The sequence below is a fragment of the Pyrgilauda ruficollis genome, unplaced genomic scaffold, assembly GCF_017590135.1.
Source record: "Pyrgilauda ruficollis isolate IOZ18807 unplaced genomic scaffold, ASM1759013v1 scaffold164, whole genome shotgun sequence".
NCBI classification, from domain to species: Eukaryota; Metazoa; Chordata; class Aves; order Passeriformes; family Passeridae; genus Pyrgilauda; species Pyrgilauda ruficollis.
The window spans coordinates 38,712-66,500 of NW_024515209.1; the positions used below are offsets into that span (position 1 = coordinate 38,712).

The 27,789-nt window shown below is 41.8% G+C and overlaps 1 protein-coding gene across 1 annotated transcript in view; it reads right to left on the reverse strand.

Annotated features, from left to right (window-relative positions):
* Positions 1 to 27,789, reverse strand: part of VCAN (versican) — a 100,058-nt gene that overhangs the window by 14,542 nt on the left and 57,727 nt on the right. The window contains exons 7-10 of the mRNA XM_041463343.1: positions 11,809 to 11,922; positions 10,248 to 10,361; positions 3,305 to 3,463; positions 1,824 to 1,906 (exon numbers count right to left, since the gene is read on the reverse strand). Of these exons, the coding sequence (XP_041319277.1) occupies positions 1,824 to 1,906; positions 3,305 to 3,463; positions 10,248 to 10,361; positions 11,809 to 11,922 (470 nt within the window). The remainder of the gene's footprint in view (positions 1 to 1,823; positions 1,907 to 3,304; positions 3,464 to 10,247; positions 10,362 to 11,808; positions 11,923 to 27,789) is intronic.

Here is a 27,789-nt window from a genome sequence, read left to right on the forward strand (position 1 = left end):
TTTTGCTCCTGCATTTAAAGCCATCATGAATCTTGCTCACCTGCACACCCATGAAAGAGGCAAATTTTCTACCTTCATAGTATTTAAACTCACTGCAATTTTAGGACAACATCAGGGAAATAGATTGGATGCATATATTTAATTATGTTGTCATTCTTATTAATTACTAGAGAAGTAATAAATCACTGTAACAACAAGGGTGGTTAGAAAGTATGAGAAATAAGTTAAAAGCCAGAGAAAAAGGAACAAGTGATGAGGCAGCTGCTCAGAACCATGGGATCCAGAAACCATATGGAATAAGTTATGAGGAAAATCTATTGAAGCAATGAACATAAATGATTTCAAGAGACACCTAAATTGTTTCCGAAGGAAGAGACAGAGGGAAGTTGTTAAAAATGAAAGAAAAATAAGGTGGAAAAAAAGATCAATCAGAGCAGAAATCTGTTGGACAGATGGTACCACTCTGTTCCTAGAATATCTTAATTTCTTAAAATTTAAAATTACAGTAAAAATATAATGCCCATTCAGTCAGTAGCCTGAATTTAAAAATAGGATCTCAGCTTCCTCAAATTCATAGGATCATAGAAGGGTTTGGATTGGAAGGGACCATGGGCAGGGACACCTTCCACTAGACCAGGGTGATTAATTAGTGTCACAACAACTGTGGTTTTGGAATGCATAAGCATTATGTATTATCTTATATATGTTTACCTTATTTTACACCTGGTGTCTGGAATCACCAAGGGGTGCCTTGGTACCACCCTGAGCCACCAGTGAGGCAACAGAAAGCCTCACCACCATTTCCCACCCCTCTTTGCTGCCACAGCCACCCATCTCCCCAAGAAATGTCTCATTTTTAAGCCATTTCAGAGCACTTTTAGGCTCTGGTTAGTTACACGATGTGGCAATAAGTGAAGCCTGTCTTGCCCCAGGTGTCTTTCCACACCAGCTGCAGCCACATGGTCTGCAGCAACAACAGGTGTGTACAGATGCTCTCTGATTTAAAACTTCACTACTGGAAGGGAAAATAATAACCAGTTTGGTCTTTTTATTAATGTAATGTTCTTCACTGGGTGCTCAACAGGAAATAAATCACCTCTTCCTCCTACAGAAGAGATTATTTTGAATGGGGAAGAGTTTGATCATTTCCTGTGTCCATCAGCTCTTTGATTTAGGTTCATTGATGGTGGGTGAAGATTTTTTTCCCTCTCCTTCTCCTGATTTTCCTTTTTGTTTTAAGTCAGGAGGTATCAACAGCATCTTAAAATTTTATGGCTGAATTATGGGTTACAGGCCTCCTGAACCAGCTAAGGATGGCTGCTGCAGAGCTGCCCCACAGAGCAGGCTCCAGAAATACTTGTGAGGCTCCTCTGTGCACCCCAGAGGCCCAGCAAAGGCAAGAGCTTGAATGCCAGATCATCACCCAAAAATGCATCCTGGTGAGTGAGGAAATTGCCACACATGGCCTTGCGCAAGGCAAGAAGATCACAAACCAGCTCCAGCAGAGACCCTTACACTACCACAGTCTCAGATTTTTGAGTATTTCTATTTGAAACCTTAGAGAGTTCCCACACATACAATAACAGGAACTGAGAACAAGACCTTAAAGCTAAACCACAAAATATTAGGTATCCCAAAATGAATTTACTGGCTGTTTTCTTGGGTCCATATTTAGCGACAGGGGGATTTTTTGGCTGTTTTTTTTTTGGGGGTTTTTTGTTGCCTCTTTTTTTTTTTTTTATTGCAGCTTCCCTCATTGCTAGTGGGAATTTGATAAGCCACCACAAAAAGAAGTGAGTGATTTCAGCTCGAAGGCATCTTACCAGTGGGCTGCCATCAGTCCAGCGGAAGTCACGCTCAAACATCTTGTCATTGAGGCCAATCCACTGGTAGTCATGGCCAATACCTAGGGAACCAGAAGGGTGTTTTCATTAACTTTCCCATAAATGGAAGAGATTTCACCAAAGAAAATAATTTTATGCTGAATGAATCAGACATCCTGTTCTTAAGATTATTCTGCTCTTTGTGCTAAAGACTGGTTTAGAGGCTCTTTTTCAGCTTTTTTTTTAAATTTGGGATGTGTATAAAAATACAGAATCTCATCTAAGAGTTTTAAATGATCCTGTCTCTTCACTCCCAGTGATGTCTACCAAGGCAAAGAGAATTAATTTCATATCTGAGAACATATGACAGGAAGTAAAGAAGAGAAAAAAATTAAAATCACATATTCTAATCCATATTTTTCAAGTTTTGGTTAGGCTGTGATGACCATTGTTGTCTAAATTTTACAATACAACACAGAAGCTATTTTTTTATGCCTTACTATGGTGGCTTTGTCGTGATGGCACAAAATACCTTGAGTCTCCAAAAAACAAAATGTCTCAAAAAGTTTCAATGTCAAATCAAAAGTTCTTGTTCTCACCCCTCCCCCCAAAAAGTATTTTCTATTTAACAAATAATAATTTAATAGTGACAGAGAACTTGTATTAACTGCAGAAGTAAACATTTAGAACACAAAGTGTGCCTTTTATTTAACATTTTAAAGTATGTTTTAAGTTGGAGATACAAAAGCTGAGTGGTGAGGAGGAGATCTCACCAGCTCTGAACCCTCAGCATTTAGAGTGAACCCTTTTGTTTAGAGTCACAGAATAGGCTGATGGCACCCACAGGGGTCATCAGTCCAGCCCCTGTCCCTGCGCAGACCCCCCAAAAATCCCACCCTGGGCATCCCTGGGAGAATTTTCTAAATGCTCCTGAAGTTTTGGCAGCAATGGCTTTTTCTTTGCTTCCTGGAGCAAAGATTTTGCCTCAAATGCACTTGAACAAAGTGCTGTATGTTTTACATTTTTTAAACAGCTCTTTTGCAGAACCAAATCCACCAATCATCAGACATTTTTCCAACACCACACAGGCAAAATTAAAGGAAAAGCCTTTAGTTTTAATCAGAAATCTAGAGCCTCAGGGTCATGCCCATTCCCTGGAGAACCTCGGCAGTGCCCAGCACCCTCTGGAATAAGAACCTTTCCTTAAAGTCCAACCTAAACCTTTCCTGACACATCTTCAGGCCATTCCCTGAGGTTCTGACCCTGTCACAGGAAGCAGAGATCAGAGATGCCCCTCAAAGGATGTTGGAGACCACACTGAGGTCTGATCTCCTCCATCTGAACTGCCCAAGTGACCTCAGCTCCTGCCTAGACCCTTCCCCATCTCCACGCCCCTCCTTTGGACACTCCCCGACACCTCCAGATGTCCCTGGTGTGGTGGCCCCCGAGGTGTGAGGCAGAGGAAGCCCGTGGGTACGCACGGTTGACGAAGATCTGCTCCTCGTGGGAGAGGATGCTGGTCAGGTGTGCTCCCTGCAGGCGGCACTCCCGCTCCGCCGTGTCCCACGTGCGCCGGTGCGCGAAGTACTTGTAGCACTGGCCCTGGAACTTGTGCCAGCCGTAGTCACAGGTCTCCGTGTCTGCAGCAGACAGACAAAGCACATCCCTGTCAGCGCACCAAAACCAGGCACGTTTGGTCAATCAACCAAAACCAGGAACATTTGCTCAATGCACCAAAACCAGGCATATTTGATCAATGGACCAATATGAGGTACGTTTGGTCAATGAACCAATACCAGGCACATTTGGAACAAAACGAGACACATTTGATCAATGCACCAAAACTAGGCACGTTTGGTCAATCAACCAAAACCAGGTGTGTTTGGTCAATGCACCAAAATGAGGCACATTTGGTCAGTGCATCAAAACCAGGCACATCTCATCTACACCAACAGATTTTCTGTGGGACAAAACGTCATGAAAAATCCATCTGTCAAGGCATGCAAAATCAAACATTCATCATCTGAGCCTCATTTTCAGGTAGTTCTGCTTACCCAGGCTCAGTACAACATCATTGAAACCTCACTTTCAGGCAGTTCTGTTTACCCACTTTCAGCACAAACTGCAAGATTATTACTTATCTAAGGCATATAATTGCAATTGGAAACTTTGTGGGTTTCCACTGATTGAATTAAGCTGACTCTGGGCAATTTCAGGAGGATATCTTCATATGTAACCCTGGATGGAGAAAATGCTTGGATGTTGGACTGCAGAGAACCTTCATTTCATCAGTTTTCTGAGTCTGTACTTGGGGATGGGAATTTTTACTTGCAAGGACAAATGGTTCTTCAAGTCACTGTACTAACTTAAGTTTGGAAGAAACCGATAACTGAAAATTATATGAAGAGAAATTATTGTAATTGTTTAGTCTGCAGAAGCAAAGCTGCAATATTATCTTTCTGAGCTCACGCCTCCAAATCCTCCCCCAAAACCCATCTTCCTTGATGAAGGCAACTTCAGCCATCAGTTTGTTAGGAGGTTTGCAAAGCTGAAATACAAAGTAATGAAATTGCACGTTGTCTGTGCTTGCATGAGGCATGGTGCTGATAAGAACACATCACAAAGAGGATTCACACCAGCCACTATATCCTTTCAGCTCAAAGAGAAATAAACACAAGCCTTGGAACAGGAACAATCCATGGATTTGACATTAATTTTGTTGTCAAGGGTAGGGAACTGTAAACAGTATAGATGGCAAAAAACCCCCAAGAGTTTCAGTTCCAAGTTTGCTTCTGCAGGGATGAATCACAGGAAAAAATCAGCATTAATAAGATGGGCAAAACAAGTGTGATGTCTGAATGTGTGACGTCTGAGCTGTGCCTGAGGATGGGACGGGCCTGCCAGTGATAAAAGGGAGTTTTAGGGAGGGGTGGGAGAAACAACAGGGGAAAGGCAGGGAGTCTTGAGCCATGACAGATGCAATGGCATCATAAAGGACGTTTCAGCACGAGATTACAGCGTGTTTCAGCCACAGCTGTCTCAGCAGGGGATGGCTCACCCTGAGGGGCCTCAGGATGCTGAGGAGCAGAAACACAAGGCCTGGCCTCCCCACCCCACCCACCCACCGGGAATCGGCCACTTCCCATCAAATTTTACCAGGCCCCTGAGCAAAACAGTGTCTGGAGCCAACTGTTCCAACCTTTCCAGAGATATGGAGATGTTCTGGGCTGGAAACTGGATTTCTCATTCTCAGTAAGTCAATGCAGTCAGTGGTCAATAACACGCTTTGGCCAAAGGGGCTCTTTTTGCCTGAGTACAGAAATAGCCAAATATTGCAGTACATGCCAAGGGATGATGGCTGCAAATACCTTAACTAAGGGATTAACTTAGGTTTGAGCTGCTACCACCACCTAAAAAACAGTTTTTCACAGCACAGGTTATTAATTCACAGCAGGGAGAGGCCATTTCTATCCTGACACACCAAACTGTCTATTTTTCAAAAAAAAAGGGTTTAAATCTCCCATGACACAAACTAGATTTTACATGTAAATAAATGGATTTCAAAGTGCAAACAAAATGTGGCAAAGCCATGTCAGAAGCTTATCAGAATTTCTCTGACACTAATAATGTAGTCATTGTCTTAGGAGTCTGATATCAAAATAGTTTCCCAAAAGTCATCAGTACTGACATAAATGTACCAAATGCAAAGACATAATCAAGCTTACACTGATTATGTCCCTTCTATTTCCAGGAAACTGAACTGTAGAAAACTGCTTGTGCCTTGAGTCATCCCAGCTATGAAAAAAGGAATGTAATCTACATAACCAAATTGTTATTTTTTTATCTTTTCCCTCTTTGTAATTCTGTGTGAGGTGCAGGCTGCAGACACAGCTTTAATCTCTGGCATCTAGGTAATTTTTGAAGTTTAGTCTGCCTTGGGCTTTCTAGAACATTTGTTTGACCACACAAAGCTGACTAACAGACCTATGTCCTTTGTAAAGGCACTTAAGATTTTATTATTTATCTTGTTCAGGGACTCCTTTGTCCCACAGGAAACAAGTCAGATAATAACAAGGAGCTGAGAAAAACGTGGCCAGAGAGGATTTCCAGGCTATTCTCATCAAAACTTCCCTGGCCTCTGCTAGGGAAGAAGTGAAGGATTTGAGAGGAGGGACAGTGGGGAGGCAAAGGGGCTTGAAAATACAAAACTGAGAGGACTGTGTTTACTAAGTTAGATATAATGGCCTGAGCATGAATTATAACAAAATTTCTCCTCTTACAAAAAGAATCACAGTTTCTCTTCTTAAGGTAAAAGGTGTCAAACACTGACAAAAAGTTAAGTAACTTTCTGCACCTGTATATATCTTTAAAATCTTAAAAAAAAAAAAACCAAAACCCCAAAATAGAACAAACCAGAACTGATGGCTATAAAATGATGTTTTTAGATGCTGGAAAAGAGGATTTTTTTGGTTGGGGTTGGGGGAGTGGTTGGGAATTCTGGGGGTTTTCTTTTTTTGAGGGATTTTGCTTTTGGTGTTTGTTGCTGTTGGCATTTTTGGGGGTTGGTTTGGTTTTTTTTAGAGGAGAGGTTGACAAAAAGAGGGAAAAAATGTATAGGGAAAGGAAGATTCAAAGATTGTAGAGGATGCAAAATGTGAACCAGGCAAGTAAAACTGTGGGGACAATTTCATCTCTGCAGAGTTTTGTCTTCAGTGTGCAACCCTTACTCAATGATGAAAGCTGAAAGGGGTGACAAAATGTGGGTTAAGTTTTCAGTGCCTTTACTGAACCACTAAATTAGTGTCTACTGAACCAGTAGACACGAATTGCAGGTAAATTTTCTGACCCAACCACGGTGAGCAGAGTAGGTGCAAGCACTTATTAAATCCAATACTTCACATTCATTGTGTACCCAGCCACAGACTTCTTAACCTTACTGCAGCATGTGATGGAAGGACTGAAACACTGCTCACCATTTTTGTGGTGTTTTAAAACTCATCTTGGGTTTATGAAAATTTACAGGGGTTTTCAGTGGTGTGTGCAAGGAGTTACTCTCACAGCTTCTGTTCTCTGTAACTGCAACTGAAAATGTGTAACCACATCCCTTAACACTGCATTAAAAAAAAGAGTTCTCGGTGGGTTTGATACATAAATAGGGACTGTTTTTTCAATTGCTGCTGTCAATAGGTCCATTGTCTTTAAAGAAATTCCAGAAGAGGCTTATAGGTAATAAAGACTGACACAGGTACCAGAACATAATGAGTCTTACTCAGCTGCGAATTTTATCAGTGACTCTCTGCCTTCAGCTAATGAGAAAATGCTGGAGGCCACTTAGCCCACACAGCTCGAGGAGAAACCCATTTCTCTAGTAAATATCCAAAACAATCTCTTTTCAGCTGACAGACATCAGTAAGAGACCATCTGTTTTCAGAAAGTACCTTTTCCCTGAGCCCTTCTCAACTACTTCAACCCCAACCAACCAAGCCCTAGGAACAAAGTGAATTAAATGAGACTGGAGTAATCACAGACATTGAAACAATGAACTTGGGTTATAAGAACACATGATTCCTGATAGGGTGGTTAAAACCCACAGTTGTTTTGTTTTCAGAACCTGGAAGAGAGCAGCTGGTTGAATTATCCCAAGGAGGCGCATTCTGTTACAAACACACATGTGCCATTTTTGCACTCATGTCCAGCTGCAGGCAAGCCAAACCTTAGGCTTAAAACATTCCTTGAGAGCAGGTAGACACCAGCTAGAGCAGAAAAAGGAGAAAAAGGAAAGGAAACTCTAGGCAGCCAAGGAAGGAAGAGGAAAATCCACAGAGGTGTTCATCCAGTTCTCATAAAGAGAATTCACCCTTAAAATTGAGGTTCAAATTGCAAGTATTTACCATTTCCTGAGAGTTGTCATAGGGGCTTTTCACAGAGGGATGACAGTGGAAAGACTGATGGCTCTCCAGAATAAAACTCACACTAAGATTTACTGTAATCTCCTGTCACTCTTTGCGAAAGTGTTTGGGGGATATTTATGAATTTTAAGGGGCAATGTTCAAATATCAGTAAGTGACAAGAAGAACATGCATCTTTCCTTTGAAAAGATACAGGTGGTGGGCAAAAGAGGATATTGTCCCTTTTAATCTCACCTGCACCAGAAATGATGCTGTCTTCACTGAGCTAACAATCTAGTTTAAAGGCAAACTTTGAGGGAACATTCAGCTGCACTATTTCTAACATCTGACAAATTCAGCTCGCTTCAGGAAGATGTTCCCGGGCTCAGATTGCTGAATTCTTTCCACCTGGCAAGAGGAAGGGCTGTGAGGGAGCCAGTTCCAGCTCCCTGAGTCTCAGGACTCCACTGCCTCAGCCTGGATTAGATCACCCAGAAGGTTCCTTTAACTTCAGCACCTGCCAGAGCTCCGTGGTGTACAGCTGTGCTGTCCCCTGGTCACATCCTCTCCAAATGCTGACACAAGCATGATACCCCTGTCAAAGATCCCTTAGTCCAGAGCAGTCCCACAGGGACATCTGGGTGAAATTCTGAGCTCTGCTTGTCCTTCTGCACCAGTGTAGTGGGTGCAGATGTGGTGACCTCCTACTCTGAGCTTCATTTCCAAGGGCAGTGCATGCTCCCTGCTCCCATTCCCTCCCACGGCATTTTGAATGCTCAGCACTGTGCCTAAGAAATCCCTTCAGTCTGATTTTTTTTTTTTTTGAAGCTCTCTAAAATGAATAGTATATTTGAAATTAAAAAAAAAAAAAAGTAATGAAATATAATCTTGGTGTGCTGAGCTCCACCTTTCCTGTGGCACTGAGGTGCACATTCTGTCGTCCTGACTGGTCTTTAAATCTAGTGAGGTCAGGACTGATGCCTTGAAATAAAGCCTGCTTGCCAGACAACCATGTCTGAATCGCCAACACAGTTTTATTTTGTCTGGTGGAGTGGAAATTTGGCACTAAAACCTTTTCCCAAGTCCCAAACCACTGCAGGACTTTAAGTGGAGGAAATTTAAATTCCAAAGCTGAGAGAGCACAGCTCTGGTTCTGATTGACAAACTAGGAAATGTTCCCATTAACCACCTAAAATGCACTCTCAGGTTGGTCATAAAAAGCAGCTTAAAGCTACCATGGCACTCAGAGCCACTCACTGCTATGGATTTGCTAGAATGAAGGGGAGGAGGAAAGGAGTGAGAACATTTATTTCTTTTGGTGTGAAAACACTGTCAATTTTTAATTTGGGAGGCAAGATTCAGAAAGCCTTCTCAAGTAACAAGGTTAGCCAGACTGCTGAAAAGGTTAAACAGTAAAAATGCTGGAGCTGATCAGCTCTCAGATTTTTCCTCTTTAACAAAAAGATCTCTACAGGTTGAGCTGGAAGAGTTTGCAAACCACTCCTCACTGAAGCTGAGAAACAAACATGAAAATACACAATATTAATTAAACAAATCCAAAGGTTTAGTTCATTCACCTGTGACCAAAATCATTAAGCTGAAGGAAAAGGAAAAAAATATTTTCATAAGTTTGGCAAGCACCGTTTCTTTTTCCCACGGAAATGCCTTCATTAATTTTATTGACAGAACAAATGTTGCTACCCTATTCCTCCTCCCACATATTGAGTAAGCAACTTGCACTGCAAATGTTTCCTGTTAATGCTGTGGGGCTTCTTGCAGGCAATTTTCTAACAACTACAGGCACTTGGATATTCAATCTTATTTCAGTTGTGCACCTTAGAAAGCCTTTTACAATCTCCTTGTAATGATAATGCTGCACCTACTTTTCCTAAAATAATTCCAGAAGAAATAATTTCGAAAATTGTAGGATGAAGTTGTCAAAGCTGTGGTCCCCAGTGGATGAATATATAATCTGTCTTATTCACTAAACTATTCCTACATCTCACTGATGCCTTTTGGAGGTGATGGTTTCTGATACGTCTTTCACACCACATGTAATTTTTTAAGAGAGAAACTCAGCCACAAAGTAGCCCTGCTCCCACTCATAAAGCATCACTGCAGTAATGAGAGTGCCTCGTTTTGTGTCTTGCCAGCAGTTTGCAAGGCAGCATAAGCAAGCAGGCTTGGAAGCAGGCTTGGAGCCACCCGAAAACTGCTGCTGAAAAGCAGCACCTGAGAGCTGTTGTTTTGAGACAGAAATTGCCCCATGTATCAGTTTATATTTTGTACATGGCTTCCACTCAGGTTAGCATGTGGATAGGCCTTGTGCAAAATGAGAGATGGCAAAAAACCCTGAAACACAAGTCAGGAAAGTCTAACAAAAATTTGCGGCTCTTCTCACCATGAGTGACTTTCCGCAGATTTTTGTTGGATTATTCCACCTTCTCGTTTTTAGGAGGCTTAGCGCTGTAACTCCAGAAGGATTTTGGGCTGGAAATGGAGTGTCCAGCAGCACAGGAGAGGGAACAGCCCTTACCTTGCTCACAGAGAGCCCCCACGTAGCTGGGCAGGCACAGGCAGGTGAAGGTGTTGAGGCTGTCAATGCACGTGGCTCCGTTCCGGCACGGGTTGGACTGGCACTCATCGATATCTGCAGCAGAAAATAAAAGTGGTTTCATCACCCACCCAGCCCCCAGGAGGGAAATGCTCTGCAGCCTTAGTCAGGCTGGTGACTTGGACCAGTTCAGAGCAGAAAAATTAAGTATTGCGAAAGATCCCAGTGGTGGCTGCGTGGATGAGAAAGAGGAATGCCATGCAGCCTTCTCCTGGTGGAAAATCTGGCTTGTGTGTATGGCCCTGGCACAACAAAAATTCCCATTAACAACCAGGGACCTCGAATGTCTTCAGGAAACTCAAATATTGGAAATCTTATCATGTAGCATTAAACAGACTGCTAATTTCAGTCTGCAGAGCAGCAGGTCCTGGAATCACACTGGTTTGCGTTTCTCATTTCTTTTTTGTCTAATCTTATAGAGATAAGGACAAAACATTATAGCACTCATGGTCTTGCACTGTAAACAAATAACATGTCTGTCCCTGCCTCCTCTAGCTGCTAAAATACCTTGTCTTCACCTTTTAAATTGAAGCACGAGTTTATTTTGTATAATTATTTCCAGCATGGGTTGCTTTTGCAAGTGTGTCTCCTCATGAAGATCATATGAAGTTTCCTAATGAGTGCTGTTCCTCTGAAGCAATCACAGTGTAGACCTCAACACAGATTTTGCAAACATCTCCATTCAAAAATGAACTGTTGATTCATTAACTGCTGGTTCACTCATTAAAATAGAAGAGAGAAGCTGGACATATCTACAAACAAACAACTAGGAATAATTGCTGCATCATGTAGAAGGATTAAAAAAAATATGTATTTCTATTTTAAAATATGCTGTGGTCAAATTTTATGCTAGGTCTTACTTGTTCCAATCATTTTATCATACTTTGGCTGGCTTTCTGGAGGGAAAATGTGTTATTCTAAACCATATAGGTGAGTCTCTTGAAATCTACAGTCACAGGAGGTGCAGAGATGTCACAGGCAACTGGAAGAGGTTCCTCAGCTGAAATGGTTACCAAAATACTAATTTGTGCCAAAGATGCATATGATTATGATAATATCTAAAATTTCCTGCAAAAATTTTGAAGTTTGTCTTCAGTTCTCAGCTTCCCATTCACATTTGGGAATATTTTATCTTACCAGCCTTTTGAATAGCTATGGGAAGCTCTTAGGGAACTATCCCCAATATTAATGTCTATTTTTTTTCTTTATTTGGTGCATTTTTCAATTCAGTGCTGCGAATTCCAACTCCTGCAGTTCATTTACAGTTCCCTTAACCCCTGTGTGTGTACACAAATCTGTGCACTTTATGGAGAGGGGGAAAAGGGAGAGACAATGGGGAATTCTCCATTTCATTGTCCCTAAGTAAGGCCTCGGTGTAAAATTTTTCAAACATCCATGCAGCCCTCAGCTTTAAAGCACACCAGATTTCATGTTCAAGATCTTTAAACTGGAGTCAATCAGCACCCAGATGGCACCAGTTTACCTAATTCACACTGCTCCCCACTGAAACCTGGCAGGCAGGTACAGATGTAGAAGGAACCACGTGGGTAGCAGGTACCACCGTTGAGGCAGGGGCTGCTCTTGCACGGATCTTGGCCTGTTAAAGAAGGAGAAAAAGGAATTTGACTCCCTAGTTTCAAGGAAGTGGTGTATTTTTTATTTTCAGGAGGAAAAAATAAAGCTTTCTTCACTGCTTCATTGGTGGTGCAAGCTTTACTGTAGTTGCAGAAAATCTATGAACATACTCAACTACTCAAAATAAGATTTATAAAACAGTAAAGCTGGTCTTCAGGCATCACTACTTTCAACTTTAACAACAATATGGCATTTACTATGAACCAATGTAAATTACTCTTGGAATTACTTTTTTTTTTCCACAGCAATTTGTACTGTTTGGCAGTCATGATACTCTGTTGAGGATTTAGTTTGCATGACATGACAATTAATTATAGCTGAAAACAGTTAAACATATGCAAAATGAATGGAAAATGCTTTTGTCTTGAACAGGGTTAGTTTATGCAGAATGACAGGGTACACAGAACATACTGACTGGCTGCTTATATTCAATCAATCAATCCCCACAAAGTCTTATTTCTTTTCTCACATGTGTGCTTCCCACCTGCCTTTCTTAAAAGTACATTTAAAGAATACAAACAAAGGCTCTGAATACATTTGACTCTTGACTGAACATAAAGATAAAAACTTACCTGCTGTGAAATCCTCAGTTGTTACGGGAGTTAGCATTTAAATATCATTTCCTTGAAGAGCTTTATGCCTTCCAGTGATGTTTATTTCCACTGAGTTTAGATACCTGGGTATTTGCATTTGATTTCATGCCTAGGAGCACTCACTCACACAGACAAGTCCACACTAAACCATTCCTGAGAGTTAGTTTCTCACAGTGAGAGGGAAATCCTGAAGACAGCCCTTCTGACATGCAAAAATAAAGCCCTGGCTTTGAAAACTTACAAAATGGATAAGAGAGTTCTGCAAATCAGAGGCATGAGAAAAATTAAGATTTTTTCGGTCATGTTTTCCCAAAACAATCTGACAAGGATTTATGACCAAAAAAAAAAAAAATAATAATATCTACTTTACTTTTGCAAATTAGAGATTTAAAGTCTTCTTATAGTACCAAGTTCCCTGTCTAGGCATGGGAATGCAGAAGGTCCAGCTGAAAGCTTCCAGAAGAAAATCCTGTGTGCAAAAGTTTAGGGTTGTAATTAAGTAATTAACATTTTCACCTTGGAGGTTTTGGAAAGGATCTGATCCCATCCATTCAATAGGGTGCTTATTTTAGGACTGCTTCAATGAAAGTCACAAATGTAGGGCACCTTAATGGTGTTTTTTGTGTGTTTGTTGTCTGTTTATCCTTCTACAGACTGGATATTTCCACAGCAAACATTTTCAAATTGCCAGCTACCTGGATTATTTGAGAAAAAGATAACAGTAAACCTATAAAATCAGAGCAGTCCAGTTCTTTTCTCAGCTGTATCTAGACAAAATATGAATTGAAGTGATGCCACTGGCATCACCCATGTGTTTGATGAAATGGTTCCCCATACCATCATGGAAAACAAAATACTGTGGCAAATGATATCTAACAAAAAGTTCTGTCATTTTTAAGAGACTGACACTGCATCAACCACTTAAAGCTACAGACAGGCTGAAAAGAAGGTCTTGGTTTTCTCTTGTGTGGAAAGCTATCTTGTAGGTCAAGAGAAGTTCAATTTTATAGAAAATTCTGATCCTAAAACATGCACTGTTGCTTTCTAGGTCAACTGCAAGATGTTAAAAACAACCCTTCATTGAAACCAGTTGTGTAACAGCTATCACCACACACACAAGAAAAGCCATCAGATAAAATCACCTGTTGGAAACTGGCAAATGAAATCACTCCAGCTGATCTCCCTACCACAACCAGTGTTACCTTCCTGTCTTTTAGAACTGGCTGGTTACCTCCAGTCTGATCCAGAGCTCCACGATGCAAACACCAATGGAAAGCCACTGGGCTGGGGTTTTTTGGCAGTCCCCCATCCTCTTCCACTTGTGGGGGCCACAGCCAGGCTGATTTCTCAGCTGGAGGGTGACGAGGTCCGTTGTCATTTCACGCGGAGCTCTGATTGTCACACCCCTCACCAGAGCCCAGGCAACACCTTCACAAGTACCACAACACACACAACACGACAGGGATCATATTTGGAAAGTTACCTGGAATTTGCACTGCTGTGCCTTCAACTGAACCCACACTGGTGCCAATCACGAAATCTGAGCCGTTTGTGACTTCCGGAAGGGAAAATGATGGAGTTACAGTTTCCACAGTGTTTGGCTCCTCAGAGCTCAGTGTTGATGGCTGGTTTTGGTAGGGACTGTTTCCAGGGGCAATGCTGTTTGTTGCAATGTTAGAAGAGATGGTTGTGATCTCCCCCTGACCAAGAAAAGCCGCCTGTGTTTCTGTGCCTCCATGCAAAAGTTGGGAAGGCGAGGTTAGCATTGTAACTGCTTCCTGGCCAGGTTTAAATCCTTCACTTTCAATGCTGTTGGGTGAGTCTGAAACAGTTGTGGATACAAGCCAGGGGTTCTGTCTCTCAGCAGTCCTGTCTTCCTCTTGGAGGGGATTATTGACTCTCCCTGAGGAAGCTTCGACTTTTGCTGTGCTGACTTTTGGAACATCTGTGCTCACTCTTTCTCCGAAATTCAGAAAAACAGTAGGCAAGACACGTATTGATGGAGAATCTCCAGAAACAGCAGCTTCTTCCTCACCAGCTAAATCAGTTGCAGGGGTTTCTGTCTCCTCTGTCCCACCTGTTAGAAGCCTACCAAACTGAGGAGTGCTTTCTGTGCTCGTGCTGTCTGAAACAGGCTCAGGAGAAAGCTCCAGCAGAGAGGACTCTGTTGTGTCAAGAAGGTCACTAGTGGGTGGTTTATATGTTGCTGTAACATCAGAACTAACCTCTTTGAAGATTCCTCCTGATGAGTGATTGGACTGACGTGAATCCCTTGATGATGATGATGATGATGATGTGCTTGTAATGATTACCTCAGGGTACTCAGACACTCTGTTTACTAAATGCACAGTTACTGAGGATTTAGGAGTTTGAGGAACAGAATAAAAACTCACTGCATCTGTTTCCTCATACTCTGCTGATGCTGATTTGGAGTTTGTGTACACTGTGGGATGACTCCCTGCACCCTTGGTAGGTGACACAGTTGTCAGCTGGGATGTAGGCTGTGTGGTGACAACACTTAACTCAAGCTCACCCGTTGTCAAAGCCTTTTCTGGCTCACCAGTTACAACTGGTGTAAGAGAAGGAACCACAGGCTGATTATCAACCAGCTCTTCTTGGCCCATCCCAGAAAAGCCAGAGATTGTTTCGCTTTGGTCTGGTATTGCTTGGTTGTTTGCTGAAGTACTTGGCTCAGAGGTGTCTTCTGTGGGGCTGGTTACAACAGGCTTGGACTCAGGAGGCACCTGAGGGCTTGCCAGAGATGGCACTGTAGGAAGGAAAATGCCCAGTTCAGAGAGTTCCGTGGTGGTGAGAGTTTCTGTTGCAAAATTCATGTCATTCCCTGAACCCAAATCCATGTCACCTGAAGTTGGTCTGTGTCCAGAAGTCACCAATTCTCTACTTGGTGGACTGGAAGTAGTCAGAGGAAGATTATCACCAGATCCAAGTGTCTTTTCTTTGACTATCGAAAACCTGGGAGTGGAATAATATTTCTCCCCTTCAGCTGTCGTGCTATCATCATAGCCATATGTTGACTGTGTAACAGGATTTGGCATTGTCTGCACACTAATTATATCCTCAGGCATTGATTTAGAGTGATCCATGTCTATAATAGTTGTTTCTTCTGGTGGGGTTTGCAGCCGTTCTTCAATCAGGGTAATATCACCATAAACAGAAACATTCAATATGACACTTCTTTTGTCATCAATCATGGGAATAATTTTTTCATATAACCCAGTGTCACTTGTTAGTTCCTCTGATGAAGCTGTCTTTGGATGAGCAGCAGATGGATTTCCCAAAACCTCTGTTTCTTCTGTAAAGAGGGAGACGAGTCCCGTGATTGCAGTCTGTGATCCATCTCTTGGTGCCTCTGTGGTCATAACTTTGGAATAAACATCTCCAGGAACACTAGATGAAACATTTAGTTCCACTTTGGAAACGGTGGGTATTGAGAAATGGGTTAACATATCAGGGGAAGATGAATCTGAAACACCAACCCAGCCAGATCCTTCACCAGAGCCCTCAGGTAGTATTCTGCCCATGGTTTTTGTTGCTGATGTTACAAGAGATTCCTCTGTTTCAGGACTGGGAGTTCCATTCAGTATAACAGATACAGGAGTTGTGCCACCTTTAATCAGAAAATGTGAATTTTCCTCTTGAGAAACAGCTTTAGAAGTGGGTGTTGTCTTATCTGTTTCATTTTCTCCTCTCCTATAGTCAATTTCCTTTTCCTGTGGTTCTTCATTCGCAACAAAATAATGTGTGGTGTCCTCAATTTCTTTAGAGATGAAGCTCTTGGAGCTGTCTTCTACTAAAGCTGAAGAACTGGGGAATGTGGAGGTGGGGAATGGGTCTCCAGTTTCTGGCAGCAGCTCAGCTACAGCACTTGTGACTTCTTCATTAACTTCAACATTTCCTGGAGTGCTTCCTCGCTCAAAGTCTTGTGTCATCTCAGTGGAAAGTCCAGGTCCCATATTTGCAGGGTGAGAAGTTTCAGGGCTTGAGGTACTCTTGATGTTTTGGACAACAAATGGCACTACAGAAGGAAGAACAGCAAGGTCATCTCCTGACCCCCGTCCTGAAAACAGAGGATCACCAATGAGCTCGTTATCTGGCAGCTTTTCTTCCTTAGGTGTCAGGAATGTTCTGGGAATGTCTTTTGTAGGGAAAATGTTTTGCACCAGCTCCTCCTCTTGCTCTATAACTGTGACTGGAGAGCTTATGTATTTCCTCTCAACTGTTACAGGCTCTGTTACTCTGTCATCAGTAAATGGCAAAAGTATTTCTTTAACAGGTTCAGTTTCTAATTTCTTTTCTTCCAGATAAGGACTGAGAGTTGGAACATTTAAAAATCCCAGATGTTCATGGCTAGTCTGTGTACTTTTAAAGAATGGGTCTGTTGTTGTTTCTTCAGAAGATTCCGTAGCTTCTGGTGAAATTTCACTTGGCATCTCTTCCCCAGAATGTATCTCTTCCATCAAAGGAATCTTCGTGGAAAAAGTTCTCACTGTCAGCCCATCAACAGTTTTCTCCTCAGTTCTCACATCCCCTGCAGTCCCCATGGACGTTACCTCATGGTCAGAACTTGTGACCTGCTCATCAGGACCTGTAGTGAAGGCAGGTTCCAGAGGTGATGTGCTGCTGACAGCCTGTCTGTCATCCTTTTCCCGTGTTTCTGGTCTCCCAGTAGGGGAAACTGCTGTTTCTGCAAATGATCCAGTGGATGAGTCTGGTTCTCCAGATCCCTGCTCAGTAACTGAGAAATGACCTCCAAGGATTTCTTCCGTAGGTCCATTAGACATTGTGGTGCTGCTGTCATCTTTGAATTCCTCTCCAGAGCCGTGCTCAATCAGGAAAATCTTGCCCAAGGAGACAGTTGAAGAACCAACTTTTGCATCTTTGCTTTCTGTAGATTCAGCTACTGCTTTTGTACTGCCAGTACCGTGTGTCACCAAGCCCTCATGAGGGTTGTTACTGACCACAGATCCTGGAGATGATGTGGCCTCACCCGTTTCTGAATCTCCAGTTTCAATTCCTGGTGCAATGTGAGATGTTACCTCTTTTATGGAACCAGATTTTATGTCAGAAGGAGCTGTGTAGGTTGGTTTTGTTTCCATATTTGGTTCTCTTGGGTTTTTGGTACTAAACATATCCAAAGACATCTGACTTTCTACTCCAGACCCCTCTGTGAAGGTCTCTGACCAAGTACTCAAAACTGTTACTGCAGGCTCATCTGTTCTTGCATGTTTTTCATATTCTGTTGTTGCATCTTTTGGTGAAGCATCATCTGTGCTGTAAATTTTTCCTTCATACATTTCTGTTTGTGTTTCAGTGACAGGCCTTAACGGGACCGAAGTCAAAGTAGCAGACTCAACAACAAAATCTATGTCTCCAGAACCTGGATCAGTAAATGGGGAGCCAATACTTACCACTCTGCTTGTGGAACCCCCTGAAAATATGTCTGCAGGCTCTTCTGCTGATCCTTCATTTACAAAAAGCTTCTTCTCCCTCAAGAGAGGAATGGTGGTGACCTTTTTGATTTCAGAACTTATGGTACCTGGTACTGTTTTTCTGAGTGGCTCTTGACTTACAGTTCTGACTTCACTTGTAGTGCTCCCAAATTCATTCAAATCCAAATTTTCCTCTGCAGCAGTAGCTGAATTTTGGTGGCCTGCATAAGCAGTGGTGTGTATTTCTTTTTCGTCATCAATACTCTTTTCAGTTACAAGAGAAGCAGCAAACACTTTTTCCGTAATTAGCTCAGACACAGAGTTGGTGGCAACACTTAGTTGAGGACTTTGATCAAAAGCAGAATAAGGAGTACTTATAGCTCTGGGCAAAGCAGCGGTGATTCCTGAATCAGTTACAGAAAATTCTGTCGGCAGTGCTGCGCCGGAGCCCAAAGAAATGTCTTGCATTGAAAGTGTTTCTGTTACTACTGTTTCCTCTGTCACTGCTGAAGTTACAGTGATGCTATCTTTCACATCTCCAGAGCCTTCCAGAACCATAAAAGAAGCAGCACTCATCTCAGGCTTTGCTGTATGACTTGTTTCCAGAATGTTTTCAACAGGGGAATTTGCATTAAGTTTAATAGTTGTTTTATAGTGGTCTCCTGGAGCAGAGGTTGCCTTTTCTGAAATAAGGTCAGTTACAACGTTGTCTGCTGTAGCAGGAATAAAAACTGCCTCCAGAGAAGCAGTTACAGCAGAACTTTCCACAGTAAATACATCAGGAGAAGATGTTATACCAGAATTTTTTTCATCATCTTCCTTTCTTGACCCTGTCACGACTTCTAAGACCGAAGTGGACAGATCGGATTCAGCGGAGCCATCTCCAGAGGATTCACTAGAAATCAAAAGCAGGTTTTTGCTATCTTTAGTAGAGCTCTCCTCAGTTTCCTGCCATGTCATGGTCTCTCTGCTGTTTTGCAGAGACTGCTCGTGTGAAGAAGTGGTGGCTATTGATTTATCTGTTGTAACAACTTCAGACTCCCCACTATAGACAGGTTCTAACATTGCAGCCCCTGAGGTTGGTTGTGTGACCTCAAACGCCCCTATTACTTCTCCAGCTTTGCTTGGTTGCATAGTACCAGAAGCTTCAGACTCATTAATTATAAATGTGTTTGTCTCGTTGATTTGAGAAAAGGTTACATTTTTGGAATGTGCAACGCTTTCGATTTGGTCACTCCTGGCTTCCTCAGCTTTTGTGCTCTTAGGTGCACTGGTAACCTGCTGCTTCCCATTGATGAACTGCAAAGCTGGAGGGGTTGTAACATCAGTAGTATTTTCACAGTCTTCCTCTTCTTCAAACTCTGAATAGTTTTGAAAGAAAGGATCCAATATTATATATTCAGACGAATCCTGCACAGAGTCTGAGGTACAGGGCTCAGTCTGAGCTGACTCTGCATCAATGTGGGTTTCATCTATTGCATGAGGAAGCATGTGGCGATTGAACAGATCCAAAAATTCATTCACCGGGTGATCTGCAAGAAAAAGAGAGCTTTTCATAATCCCTAAGTAACAGCAGACACACGAAGTACAAGCAATCCACTGGAGAAAAAAAAAAAACCCCAAAACCAAAAACGTCTGAAATTCAACAGTTTGTTGTAAATTCAGTGTGTTCTCCTGTTGACACAAAGTTAAAATCTTCCATGGGGCGTGACTTTTTAGTTGGAGCCTCTCTGCATATTGAACACATTGATTATTCAGTACTGTTGATTGCCACATGCCCTTGGTCCCAAACCCATGCCTGATTTACCTGCTCCTACATTTTCAGTAGAGATGTGGAATGGACAAGATAAAAACCACTTTTCAGACCAACCTGCTGCAACTGCTTCCAGGGATTTAGACACTAACTAACCTCTACCAATAACTGAACCTAGACAAAGCTAAGCAAGGCAAAGTCTAAAATAAAGTAAGACACCAAAAAACTCCCTCTGCATCTCCCTTTTCCTTTTAGTAGAGAGTAATTCAAAATACTAGGAACACCATAACATCTACATCAATCACTCTTCACTAGACTTGCACTCTAGGACAGTGAATAAAGTCTTGCAAAGTTGTTGCTATTTGGAATTTTAAAGCATTATGCAGCAAATAAGAAAACAAATCACAGATTCAAAGGTCAACTCCCACACAGAGGGTAACATGACTGAAGTCCAGTAATTTTCTTCTGTTTACCAGTAACTTTGAATTATTTACATACTCCTACAGGTTGCAAACCTCTTACAGTTTTTTTATAGTTGGCCAGGCAGATAAAGAGGAAGAACGAAAATTAAGAAGGCAAGATTTTAGCTGCAGAAAGCCTCATGAATTCCTCCAAGATTTATGATCTCAGATTTCATAGACACTTTTTAAACTTGCCCTTTCAGCACAAACATTGCTTCAAACCTTCTGTTCCAGACAATGGAAGCTATCCTAATTAAAATGAAAGAAGAAAAAAAGAGAAAGAAGAGAAAAAAAAAAAGAAGAAGAAAAGAAGAAAGAAAAAAAAAAAAAAAAGGGATACAACAGACTCAGAAACAAGCCCCATATTTCAAGCTTGGCCAATTGTCTTGAAATTAGAAACTTTGGGCTGAAATCCTATTGCATGAGTGTTTCTTTCTTCTGGATCTATGTTTATAACCATTTTTGCCAGAGGGGATTACTTTCTTGCTGGTACAAACTGGAATGGCCTATGGAGCTTTGCCCATGTCTACCAGGAGGGGATCTGAACCAATTAACAGGACGCCTGCCTTAGAGCACTGTCAGCAACCATTGCTCCCTGAAATATTATCTGCAGTATGTGACACAGCTCAATTCTTAAAGCAAATCTTCCTCACTAAAACTATCTACAAGTCATAAAACAATGAGAACTTGAGGTAAAGCACTTCATCAATTTGAAGTAATTCCCCTACCTATAAAGATCATTTAACCTCTGTCACTACTGAGCCCTCAGAGACAGAGTCATCAGGTGATCATTCTGGAAAAGAATGTATTCAATCAAGTTAAACTGACACAGAGCACTACGAAAGGTTTGTGATTCTTTGGCCTGGGCTGGCTTGTGTGTGCAAATCGACTTCAATTTGGTTTTGAAAAGGTCACTGCAACTCCATTGAGAATTAATGTTCTAATACTTCATGCTGTGTTTACGGCTAAACTCATGAAGTATTACTGGATCTCAGCTTTGCTAAAGCTCCAGCTGAAGAATACAGAGAATAAATCACCTTCAGCATTGTTTATTTCAATTACAATGTCAAGTCTGTACAACACTAAGCTCAGGGCTCCCAGTGCAAGCAAAAAAAGTTGGATTTTAACCTTGTGCCTGCTTGGCTGTTGTACATTGCCCAGAGAAGCCTGGTGTTTACCATGTGCTATGACAGCTCTATTAGGTGGCTACAGAAGTGAGATTTCTTCTCTCTCCCTCACATGTGCTTGTTGGGAGTTATTTTATGCAATGCTTGTAAAGAATGAATGCTTTTCTCCAATAAATTAGAAATATTTAGAAAGGCTGCCCAATGCCACAGAGGAATAAATTTTATGCAGCCATTTACTGGAGCTCTCCCAGATCTCCCTTTCAAATTTTGTGAAAAGCAGGAATTTGGTAATCTCTCCAAGACTGGCAGCATGACTTTGAGGAGCATGTATAATAACAACCCTTTCAGAATCCATGAATTTCAGCAAAAGGCCACCTGGACATGGTTTCTATGAGAAACCATGTCTTCACAGAAGAAAAGGTTTCAATTGAGACAGAATTTCACACCTTCCTTTCAAATCTGTGCATGCAAAAACCCATGGGAATTCAGTCAGTGAGAGAGGAATGGCAAGGCAGAGCTGATAGGGAGCTCTGATAGTCTCTGATTTTTGGTAGATTCAGTATAAAATAACTGCACCCACAGACAGAAATTTGAATGGCCAGGAAAGATGCCTTGTGCTGTGAGAACAGCTGAAGGAGGGATGTGCATAAACAACCCGGTATGCCATAAAGATTAATTATGATTTCACACACAGCAATTAAGACTGTGAAGCAAAGCATGCAGCTTTGCACAGAAATTGTACATTAAAAAAAAAAATAAATTATAAAGCCTGGATGGGACTGGATGGGCTGTAATTTGTAGGAGGGCACCATGACTAACAAGTTCTGACCAACAGTGAAGAATTTTTGCAGCAGTGCACACCTGGGAGTCCCTCAAATTAGTAGCTCACACCAAGTCATTTATGGTAGGCAATAAATTTAGTGAACAACATCTGTTCCAAATTCGCCTAGAAGACAAATACAAATTCTTACACATGCAGAGATCTCTATCAGACCCTGGTTTTTACTTTATTAGCTTTTTCAAGGTCTTGCATGCCAGAACAATCCACATAAAAGAACCTTAGCAAAAGGTATGATATTTCTGATAATAAACTTTCAGGAGGCTCTTTCATCAAATAATAAGTATCTTTGGGGTTTTTTTAATGTTTTGTTTTTTCCAAAGAAAAAACAAAAAGCTTTTCAGGAGATAGTAAAGAAGGTACTTGATTTTTTTTTTTTTAATTGTTTGTTTTTAATTAGAAATTATTTTCCTTCCAAATCCAGATTTGATTATTCTGTGTTAACATTCAGACCACTCTGGGTTAAGAGCAATGAAAAATGCTCCATAACTCCTGAGATGGCAAATATTCTATATTCTACATGATGATGTGGCTCATACATCCTTGCCAACTGGATTTAGGACACTGGGATGAAAACCTACCATAGAATATTAATATAGAAGAAATATTAAACTAGAAGAAATGTTAATCTGTTGAACTGGTTTGTTAGACCCTGAGGGCAGGCTGCTGTTTATTTCACACCCATTCCTGCTGCAGGTAAACACACACACAGACCAAAGACTACTAAAAAAAAAGATAAAAACAGGACTTTAAAAGGAAGGAGTTTGGCTATCAAATATGCTTATCAATAGCTCACGGAAAACAAGCCAAAAGGAGCCCCTTTTCAAAGAGGTGCTTTGTTATTCTGGCTCCAAGTGAAGGAAAGTGAAAACAAGTAGCTAAAAAGCCAAGGGTTGTCAGCTCAGAGTGCCAACCCAAACAAGTCCTGGGAGAGATTTATCAGCAAAGCCTCTCTTGGAGGGAAGTGATGAAGTATGCACTGGAATGGAGATGGAAAGGATAGGTATATCCAGCCTGGAGTGTTTCTTAATCCATTTCATACATCTAGGTGTTCTAAGTGACCTGCAAGGAGCAGGCATCTATCTCAGTAACAGCTCCTATACGCAAGAAATGGAAATCCCTCTGGCTACAGGGTGATTTTAGCCTGCTACTGCACATAACCACAGAGCCACGGAACAAGGTGTCAGTGATTCTCGTTACAACCCTTCCAATCCATCCTGGCAGGTTCCAAACCCACGTCAGTTTTTCAGTGGATCACACAGAAAAGTTGCCTCCCTGTTTGTGGTGCACGAGATAACGTCTGCACACATCCAAAAATGTGTAATATGCAGCAATATTTCTTTTCTTGAGAAGACTTTTAATATTCTACAAAGAGCTTTTCCAAGACCGTCTTTGAGAGGACAGGCAGTAAAAAAGCATTTTGTCTCTCAAAATCCATCAGATAAGCATATGAAGAAGAATTAATAGGGAATTAAATAGAAAACATATTATGATGTTTCCCCAACTTTTGAAACACAAAATATTTCATTCAGAAGACATATGGTTTTGTGGAGTTCCTTTCAAAATGGGACTCTTAACATCTAATCTGGCATCCTGCAGATAATGGAATTTCACACTTCTGCAATTTGTCCACTTATTTCTTCAGATCCAAATGCTCAGTTATTTGTGAGCAGTAGTATACAGTTTAGTCTTTTGCAGAAGAACTAGAGGTCTGATAAAGCCATGAGACTTACATAAAATGTTCTGTGGATTTTAAATCAGGCCCTATATTTCGACAACAATACAGCTAAATAGGAAACAAAAGAAAAAAAAGAGATTTTAGTTAGAAGTCTGAAACCATTTTGGACTCTTTGTTTTGAAAGTACTTCATTGCATAATGTGACACTAACAGAAAATCCTTAATGTTCACCATCAAGAGCCCATAACCATGAGATGGGTTTGCATGAAAAATAAAAACAGTCTGCATTAGTCAAATTATTTCCTGCATTTGATAATCATAGTTTTTTGGGATTGGCTTCAATAGAGTTACATCAAGAGTAAAATGTTGTTAGTTATTGTTGGAGGGAGCGTAGAGGAGGCTCCAGGATGGGCAGAGGATGGAGCAGCTCTGCCGGCAGGAAAGGCTGGCACAGCTGCCATGGCTCAGCTGGGCAGGAGAAGCTTTGGGCTGAGCTCAGGGTGGCCTTGCAGGGCCCCAAGGGGCTGCAGGAAAGATGGACACAGACAATTGCCAAGGCCTGCAGGGACAGCACACAGGGAATGGCTCCCAGTGCCAGAGGGCAGGGCTGGCTGGGAGCTTGGGAATGGGGAATTGTTCCCTGGCAGGGTGGGCAGGCCCTGGCACAGGGTGCCCAGAGCAGCTGGGGCTGCCCCTGGATCCCTGGCAGTGCCCAAGGCCAGGCTGGACACTGGGGCTGGAGCAGCCTGGGACAGTGGGAGCTGTCCCTGCCATGGCTGGGCTGGCACTGGGTGGGATTTAACTCCATCCCAAACCATTCCATTTTCTATGGTGCTATGAAGACACTGATAAAACACATGCATAGATGTAAATGGCTTTAATGAGCTGTTTCAAAACCCCTGCACATTTTTGGGATGCTCATGGTGGGATCACAAAGGATACCCACCAGAGAGAGGCTATGGACAGCTGAAATCCACACCGTGCTCCACCTGGAAAACAATGAGGAGTTCTCAAAGCAGGAGAGAGTGGAGATGGTTCAAACCCTCTGAAAAACCAGTGAAGCCTCACACCCGGGCTTGGAGAGGCTCTAGGATGAGGAAAGACTTAAAACACCTTTATGTCCTGCCCTACTCCCCTGAACCTCAGCTCTGCCAGGAGCCTGATCTGCAGTCTGCCTGGATTGGAGCAGCTTTATGACCATGGCTTGCTGAAACTCTTACAGCAAGAAAAATCCAAAACCTCAGCCAACTCCACAGGAATGTGTCAGTTTCATTGAATATATTCTGTTTTAAAAGCATGGTGAGGAAATAAAAAAGGGATTTGAAAAGCTGTCCCCAGTACAGAAAAATAATTAAATCAAAACCTTTCTATTGAGTAGGGTGTTCTTTCCCCTTTAGATATTACATTCAAAATGGAACAAACCCATTCAATTTTACATAAATAAATCAATCTGATAACATATTTTGGACTGTTTTGTTTCACAGAAGAGGTTTGGTTGTGTTGCTTTTTGGTTTTTTTTTTTTTTTAATATTGTTCTTTTAATTTCATTTTAAAAAAATTTTGAGATACAGATATTTCCTGGTAAACCAAGATTCCAAGTGTCAGCCTTTGGAATATGCAATTCCTCTAACTTGTGCCATCTTGTAGTATCATTATCCCACCTAAGCATGGTCAAAGTGCAACAGTGCTCCAGGCATACCCCTTCTCCTCTTCAGGAAAAAGTAGGAAGAATGCCAAGGAGCTGGTCTGAGGCATTAAAGAAACATGGCTACTATTACACACACCTAAGCCAAAAAAGGTTAAAAAAAAAAAAACAAAAAAAAACCCCAGAAATAATTAAATGTTTGATGCTTTTAATCCTTCTACCTCACATTAACATAACTACTACACATGATGAGGTCTAGTAAAATCCAGGTCTTGATTACTGTTCTCTCTAAGTAAACAAAAGGTTTTATTTAGTTCACTTTAAAATGTTTCCCAGCTGGACATATACATTTCTAAAATTTTGTTAACTTTGGCTCCCTTTAAAAATCCTCAAGGAGGTAGGGCAGGTTTCAATAATTTGAGGTTTGGATTGTTTGGGTTTTTTTTTAACCTTCTAAATTTTATCAAAATTTACGTTTTGTTATCGCTCTGAGAGTCAAAAGAGATTATTACATTACACACATATATATAAATTTATCTTGCATAAAAGCCTCCATGATTCAGGTAAACTTCTGGGAGAAAGTAATTGTAAGGAGTGACTCTTGCACAGCTGGCTAGGTAGGAGTTGAAAGCAATTCAAGGTGGGTGGTCAGTCTTGCCTACTGAAATTGACTTATCCAGTCCGTCTGCTTTACCATATTTGGGGGTTTTTCATGCAAAATCCATGAGTATCACTTTCTGGCATGTTCCTGCCCTGCAGCCTTTTTACAGCAGGACCCCAGGCTGGAGCTGCTGGCCACAGCCAGAGGCACCTGTGGAAAGTGGATGTCACTTATGTGGACATCTGCTCTGCACAGGGCTCTGGGCTCGCTCAGCCCTGCCAAACTCCAAAGCAGCAGACAGGATGATGCAGAAACCATGTCAGAAAGAAAGGAACTGTTTTATTATAAAAGCATATCACGGAGCCCTCTGGCAATTCCTGGCGTTTCCTTTGTTCTTCTCCCCCACCCGACAATAAATTTGTTAAAAAGCAGCAGACTGAGTGAAATGTCAAGTTGTTAAAAATGGCAGCTTTGCCGTGCCGAGGCTGAGCCCCAGCACGGGCAGGGTGCAGCTCCCTGGATAATTCCTGGATATTTGTCATGCAACATTCTGAGGGCAGTCATTCCCACTTCCTTTCTGCTCCAATGTGTCACTAACAAAACACGACTCCAGCCCCTGGAGCCTCCTCCTGAGCCGTGCTGGGCGTGAGCATCCTTCCAATGACAACATTTCTCTCACTGCCTACAGAGAAGACAATTCTAAAGCTCTGCAGGGCTAAACAACCCAAACCCAAACAACTGCCGTGCAACAAATCATTTTTCTCCAGATGGAGCCCAAAACAAAGCGAGGAGTCAGACTGTATCTGACTTAGCTGGCATGTCTGGGTGTGTGTAGAGGGAAGTCCAACTCTGCAGGAAAAGCTGGTTGGGAAAGAGCAACTGCTCACCAGAATGACTTCATGCATTATTTCATGCATGATATTCCATGACTGGGGCGGAAACACTGAAGTATCAATGAATTTTGGGCTTTCCTGTCCCACTTCACCACCATCCCTTCGTTACATTTACATCCTGCTAACTGGGAGAACCTCAAGTGCTTCTGCCATGACACAGCTGACACAAGAAAGAACCAGTTCTGGCCCTACCAGTATGGGGAGAGAGTGTCCCCTCCAAGAAGAATCAAAAATTGACTTAGCACAACATAAATTTGGGCAAAAGTCAGAATACTACACTTAGAATCTCAAAGCATATGCCCACCCTTTGACTGCACCTGTGGCTGCTCAGGGCTGAAAGGAATATTCTTTCCCCTATTCCTTTTTCCAGTAATGCTGAACCACTTGGCATTAGGAAATAAAAAAAACATACAATATACTCCTTAATGTGACAGTTTGGGGAAAAAAAATAGATTGACATCATATTATTTTAGGAGCAATAAAGGTTGGTTTACATACAAGGCATGTATTAAATTTTTCTTTCTTTATTTGTCTCATGAGAGGAATTTTATGTGGCAAAAATAAAGCCAGAGATTATTTTACAGTTCAAGCTCTAAAACAGACAGTGGTGTTTGCACATGTGAGTGTATGAGGAGAAAGGCAGGAAAACAGCAAAAAAAGGAGAGGGAGGGAGAGAGGGAGGGAGGGGGGAAGGAAGGAAGGAAGGAAGGAAGGAAGGAAGGAAGGAAGGAAGGAAGGAAGGAAGGAAGGAAGGAAGGAAGGAAGGAAGGAAGGAAGGGAGGAAGGAAGG